Source organism: Dermochelys coriacea, chromosome 7, assembly GCF_009764565.3.
Source record: "Dermochelys coriacea isolate rDerCor1 chromosome 7, rDerCor1.pri.v4, whole genome shotgun sequence".
NCBI lineage: Eukaryota > Metazoa > Chordata > Testudines > Dermochelyidae > Dermochelys > Dermochelys coriacea.
In genome coordinates, this window is record NC_050074.1 from 55,146,583 (window position 1) to 55,152,582 (window position 6,000).

The 6,000-nt window shown below is 51.6% G+C and overlaps 1 protein-coding gene across 1 annotated transcript in view; it reads left to right on the plus strand.

The window, feature by feature from the left end:
- SCD (stearoyl-CoA desaturase) overlaps positions 1-5,217 on the plus strand; it is a 25,980-nt gene extending 20,763 nt beyond the window's left edge. The window contains exon 6 of the mRNA XM_038408946.2: positions 1,456-5,217. Coding sequence (XP_038264874.1) covers positions 1,456-1,655 — 200 coding nt within the window. The 3' untranslated portion in view covers positions 1,656-5,217. The remainder of the gene's footprint in view (positions 1-1,455) is intronic.
- The last annotated feature ends 783 nt before the right edge of the window (positions 5,218-6,000 follow it).

A 6,000-nucleotide genomic window follows, 5' to 3' on the forward strand; every position in this document is an offset into this window, starting at 1 on the left:
TTCAGTAGTGCATAGCAACAGTGCACGAGAGTCTGGGAGAGAAGGGAAGAGGAATAACATCCATTTATAAAACTGTGGGATGGGGGAGATTTTAGGTGCATAATAACATAAAATGGACCAGATCCTTAGCTGGTGTAAATCTGCATTGCTTTGAAGTCCATACAGCTATCCTGATTTACATCGGGATCTGACCCTATGAATTTAGGCAGGCCACTGGGGTTAACACCCCAATGTTCCTACACTCACGTACGGGAAAGCCAGAAGCATGTAGACTCCAGCTGGATGATCTCGTCCGCAGACCTGCATGTTCACTGGAGTGTCTCATGCTCTAGTCAATAGGCACGTAGGGCAGTGGGGTTATCTTCTCCAGTGTCTTGCATGTAGCACCACCTTATCTCGGCAATGAGATTTATTTGCCTTGCCTGAAGGTCTCGTCGCCTGTTTGTTATGATGACAGTTGCCCCCCCCCCCCCCCCCCAGTCTCTCTCTCCACCTCTGGGAAATGATGCTTCTGAAATAGCTGGACACGGGAGGCCCAGGCACAAGCAGAAGTGCCAGAAATATCCTGAGTTTTCTCACCCAATTTGGGAGCCTCAAACAGCCAACTGAGCCCTGGCTGGACCCGTGCTGAGGTTCACCACCGGTCACGTGTTCTCCCCTCCAGCCTGCCGTGGCCTCCACACATGCCCTGTACTAACCTTAGCGCCATCCTGGTCCTCCTCTGGTGTTGGACTCGGTGCAGAGGAGATGGGGCTGTTGGGTGATGTTACACATGGGCAAGTGGGGCAGAGGGAGTCTGAGCTGGTGTAACTTGCACACCAAATGTTGGAAGAGGGGAGAGCAGCAGGACAGCCAGCCACCAGGGGCTGCTCAGCCCCTACTTCCCCCTGCCTTTCCCTGCCCACTTAGGATGCTGCGTGCCTGGCTCCGGGCGCTGTCCCTTTGTGACTGGCCATTTGTAGACAGGTCCCATTGACAGGGCTGGTATTTTCTGACATTCTCCCCGGCTTGGCCTCTCACCAGTGCATTGTCAACAGTTTGTTGATGGGGAAGTGCACACGTGGCCGATGCTTCCACCACTGCCTTGTTGCACCCTGCTCCAGAGCAGGGTCGATGGCCCAGTGGTAGCAGTGCTCGGGCTAACCCCACGCTGGCACTTACAGCTCAATCAGTGGGCCAGGGATAGACCCATGCTGGGAGACTTTCTAGAAACCCTCCATGTAGACACGGCCTCGGCACGCAGAGCCTGAGCAGCTCTCAGTGAAGTCAATGGGCTGCAAGTGGAGGAGGATCGGGGAGCTGTCCCTGCCCCAAGGGGAGCAGTCTGCATTCGGCACAAATGGCCCATTCTGGGGACATGGTGCTTGAGCCTGGGGACGGGGCTTCTAGAGTGTGACAGTTTCAAACCCAGATTCAGGTGTATTTACAGTGTCTTGTCCTGCTCTTCTGTTCCAGGCGAAGGCTTCCACAATTACCACCACACCTTCCCCTACGATTACTCCACGAGCGAGTTCGGCTGGCACTATAACTTCACCACAGCCTTCATCGATCTCATGTGCCTCCTGGGGCTGGCCAGCAATCGCAAGAAAGTCTCCAAGGAGACCATCCTGGCTCGGAAAACTCGGACTGGCGATGGGAGCCACAAGAGTGGCTGAGGACTTGTCGTCCCCCCACAACCTCTTCACTCACCCCAAGCAAGCTGGGCACAGGGTTTTATGTTCTATTTTACTAACCATTGAATAATGCTACCGGGTTGCTTCAGATGATGATTTTAACCCCCTCCTGCACAGTGTATTTTAAATGATGATGTATTTAAGACCTATAACTTTTGTCTCTCTAATGCTCGGCAGCTCCCTCCCTCTTTTCTCTCTCCCTTCTTTTTGTTCTTTTTCTCTCTCTGGAAAGATCTCTCCCTTTCCCTCTAACTCCTCCATGCTTCATTTTGTTCTTGCCTCTGACTCTCTCCTTGGCAGGGAGCTGGTCGAAAGCCTGTCTGGGGCAGATTGTGCTGCTGGCTGGACAGAGGGAGTGGAGGGGGGTCTGTACCAGCTGGCTGAAGAGTTGAGCCAAAGTCAGGGACTCTTTTCCCTAGAAATCCCCCTTTCCTGCCTCTGGTTCTCCTGCCCTCCCAGGGCTGCTGACTCAGGATATGAATGAGCGTTTCTGTATGATAACAGCAGCAAAGGCCTTTCCCAGAAGGAGTAGCAGCCCTGTCCCCTTCCTTGCTATCAATGAGAGAGCACAATGTTGTCTCCTTGGTGCTGGGCCTCCTTTGGCTCCTGTAGGCCAAGGAAAGGTCATGCTGGGGATGGGGAGAGGCTACCCCTGCAGAAGAGGCTTTCAGGGGTCTCATCAGCTGCAGAACATGGCAGCATGCGTCCGCTGCCTTCTCACCTTGCTGGAGTGTCATAATGGCTCCTCTTGCCACCCTGCAGAGCCTCTGTGCTAGAATTGCCTGGAACGACTCAGACTGGGCTCCTAGCTGCCTGCGTGGGAAAGCAGCAGTCAAGGATATCTGGGGAGACGAGGGGCTTGATGCCATTGAAATACACTGGCTTGGGAAGGAGTGGAACTATGGGCAGTATTTCCCAGGAAGAGACTCTTCCTGAACGACAGCAGGAGAAACCAGAAGGAAGTGACACAAAGCCCCATCTGTGTTTAAGCTGTTTTGTGTGTCAGAGGAATGAGGTCCCATTTCTATGGAGAAGGAGGTCCTAGTTTGTATCTGTGTCATACAGATTCTTGTTACTGAACCCAGTTGAAAGAGGGAGACTAAGGGGCAGCTGATATGGCCACATCCAAGTGAATTGATCGTGTGTGTGACCAGCTAGAAAGCGGGGATGATGCTATGTCGGAGACGCAGGGGAGCCTTGTGTCTGCAATGGGCTTCCTGCAGCCAATTAGCAAGTATCTGATAGAAACCGACGCCAAAGCAGGGGCACTGAGGGGGTTAAAGCCTGAGAAAGTTGCAGGATCCCAGCCCAGTGCTCTGTGGGACCCCCTTCCCAGCACTGCCCCTCTGAAGCCAGGGGGTGGAGCCACATCTACTGGGCAGATCCAGGCTGGAGATGGGACTGAATTGCTCCACTCTGCTGAGGGCAGGAAAGCATGTTAGGGGTCTCATGATCAGCTCCCCAGCCCCTCCCAAAGCAAATCAGAGATGCCCTGGGGACAATGGCTGACTGTTGCACACGCTGCCGTGGGAAGCGCTGGTGCAGCCGTTGCTGCTGGCTGCCGTTTCTATAACTTCCCCCAGACACACGGCGTTAGAGCAGGTGCTGGCTGCTGGGCTGTACATAATTCATCCCCTGCAGACAGGGCCTTCCCGCCGGCGAGGGGGGTCTGCTGCACAGCACCTGGGCACAGAAGGTGCCTGTTTCACTCCCTGGCAGCACTGACAGCAGAGGCTAATGCCAGGCTGACTGCGCTGTCTGAGGGCCCCAAGACATTGCGGGGAAGGGTTAAAAACCCTTGTGTGTTTCATCCCATAGCACTTGCAGATGCTGCAGACAGGCTTGGCAGGGCGAGGCCTCATTTCCATGAGCCACTCACCAGATAGTGCTGCAGCGCTAGGTGAAAGCTCGCAAGGTGCCCAGGCTGCTGGATCCTTGGGAAGGCTGGGCTGGAATGGAGGAATGACGCCGAGATGCTCCTTCCCCTTCCTCAGCCGTGCTGTATATCCTCAAGGGCAGGCTCCAGCCTTCCCATGCAGGCCAAGGTGAGCACAGCACTGCTGATGCCCTGCTGTGGTCGCAAAGCTCTTGCTATCGGCCAAGAGGTCATCCCTGGCCTTGTTCCTGTGCATTGCCATGACCAAAACTGTCCAGCTTTGCAGCCCAGCGGAGCAGCCTGCCCTCTGACTGGGCTAACGAGATGAACAGGCTCAGGAGTGGAACATCAGCAGATAAGCCAGTCGGGAAGCTTTTAATTCCTGGGCTCTAAACCCGGGAGGTGGATGGCTGGGTGAGGATTCCCCAGAGCTGAGATTTATAACTGCCCAAAGGGTGACTGTGGATAGTTTTATCCAACTGGATACAAAGACACCTGCATGTCATAATCCTGGGCCAGATCCATCCCTGGTCCAAATTCCATTGACTGGAGTCTACACTGTGGGTGAATTTGGCCTCCCCTAATAGTTCTTCCCTCACCTCATGATCTGGACATGTTGTATTTGAATTGAATGTTGCAACACACATGACACAACATGGTATAGCATCCACCATCCTCTCGGGAGAAAAGCAAGGGGTTGATTCAGGTGTTGCCTCTAGATCCCAAGAGTATTGATCAGAGCCAAAAATCCTGATATCGTAGGGAAGCAGAGTGGAAGTAACCAAACAGCGTCGGTGTTTGCCCAGTCACTTTGTTGGTAGAGTGGCATACATCTCTGGGTGCCTTAAGTCTTTAATACACATAGGAGTATTGACAGCTATTTGCAGGATGTTTTTTTTCTTTCTATGATGAATTATGGAAATTTAATTATTTAATTGCCGTCATCAAATTGTGGGTGCAGGTGATTTTTTGAATGTATTGAGTTAGAATTTGTTAGATTAAGGAACAGATGCATCATTTTAAAGGTAACCTTGTTTGCTTTGTATTTCTTTCTTTGGTGGCATGTCTGTATCCAAATGCGTTCTCTGTGAGTTTAGATAAAGTGAGTCAGAGTGAGAGGTGGACGTAGACAAAGCTCCAGCGTGTCTAGTGGCTAGAGCACCAGGCCTCCTGAGCTCGATTCCCAGCTTTGCCACTGACTCACTGTGAGATCTAGGGCCAGTCAGTTAACTTCTCCATGCCTCAGTTTCCCTCTCTGTAAAATAGGGATAGCATCCTACCTCACAGGAGTGTTGAGGAGGTGTAATTAATACTTCTAAAGCACTGAGAGATCAGGGTGTGGAAGGCCCAATATATCCACTAGTGGTGGTAGTAAATGACTGGATTGCAAACAGTGTTCTCAGCCCCTCTGGTATCCTAGAGACGGGACGTGCGAGTGTTGGATAAGTAGTGAAGGATTGGAAGGTTGAATCTGTGCATTGTCTAAGCTCTGTTGCTATTGAAACGTGAGTGGGATACAACTTTCCCAAGTCAGTTTCTGCATTCTAAGATCTCCATGTTTTTGTCTACTGAAACTTTTTTGGAAATAATTTCTACTAATTTGGAATTGGACGGCTGGTTGTACTGAACTGGTATTTGTTCATAATAAAAGTTTACTTTAAAACTTGACTGCCTGACTACAAAGGGCTGGGCGGGCTGGAGCCTTCAGAGACTGCTGTTCCTCCAGATATTTCCCCCTATGGGAAGTGGGCGGGGGGGAAGAACCTGTCTTTTTATTTTTTTTTTTTTTTAAATCTGGTGAATGAGCTGGTTTGAGGGCACTCACTCCCAACCACGTACTGTACAGTCACACCCCTGGAAGTGGGACACTAACAGTCCCTTCTACTAGGGGTTACTTCAGTTTAAATTCCACCCAGAGCCTCTCACCAAAACACTGCAGCAGCTGACCAGTATGCATGCAGCAAAACGCACATAATGCCAGCAGCTCAGTTCTGGGCATGCCTAAGCGTGGCACAGGACTTCAGTAACCTTGTGCTGCAAGGGAGGAGGAATTTTTCTTCTGACAGAGCATCACCAGAGAGTGGTCCTGACACCTCTCCTCCAGCAGTTGGGCAGAAACTAGTCAGGGCAAGGACAGCCCCATTTAATACAGGTCTATACTCCCCTATTCCCCCATCACTTCAATTGTCTCAGAAGCTGTAGTCGGGCTGGACCATCATTAGACAGCACTGTCCGGCTTCTCTAGAAGGGATCTCTGCTGTCATTCTCGTGGCCACTGTTAACCACCAGATGTGGCTCCTAGAGACGCACGATGGGCCAGATTTCCCAAAGAGCTCAATGCTCATGATCGCTGTTGGATTTTCAAACATGCTGAGCTCTTCTGAAAAATCTGGCTCTGCAGGAGGGCTGTTGGTATAGACTGTGTGCGCGTGCGGGGGAAGGGAGCAGTTT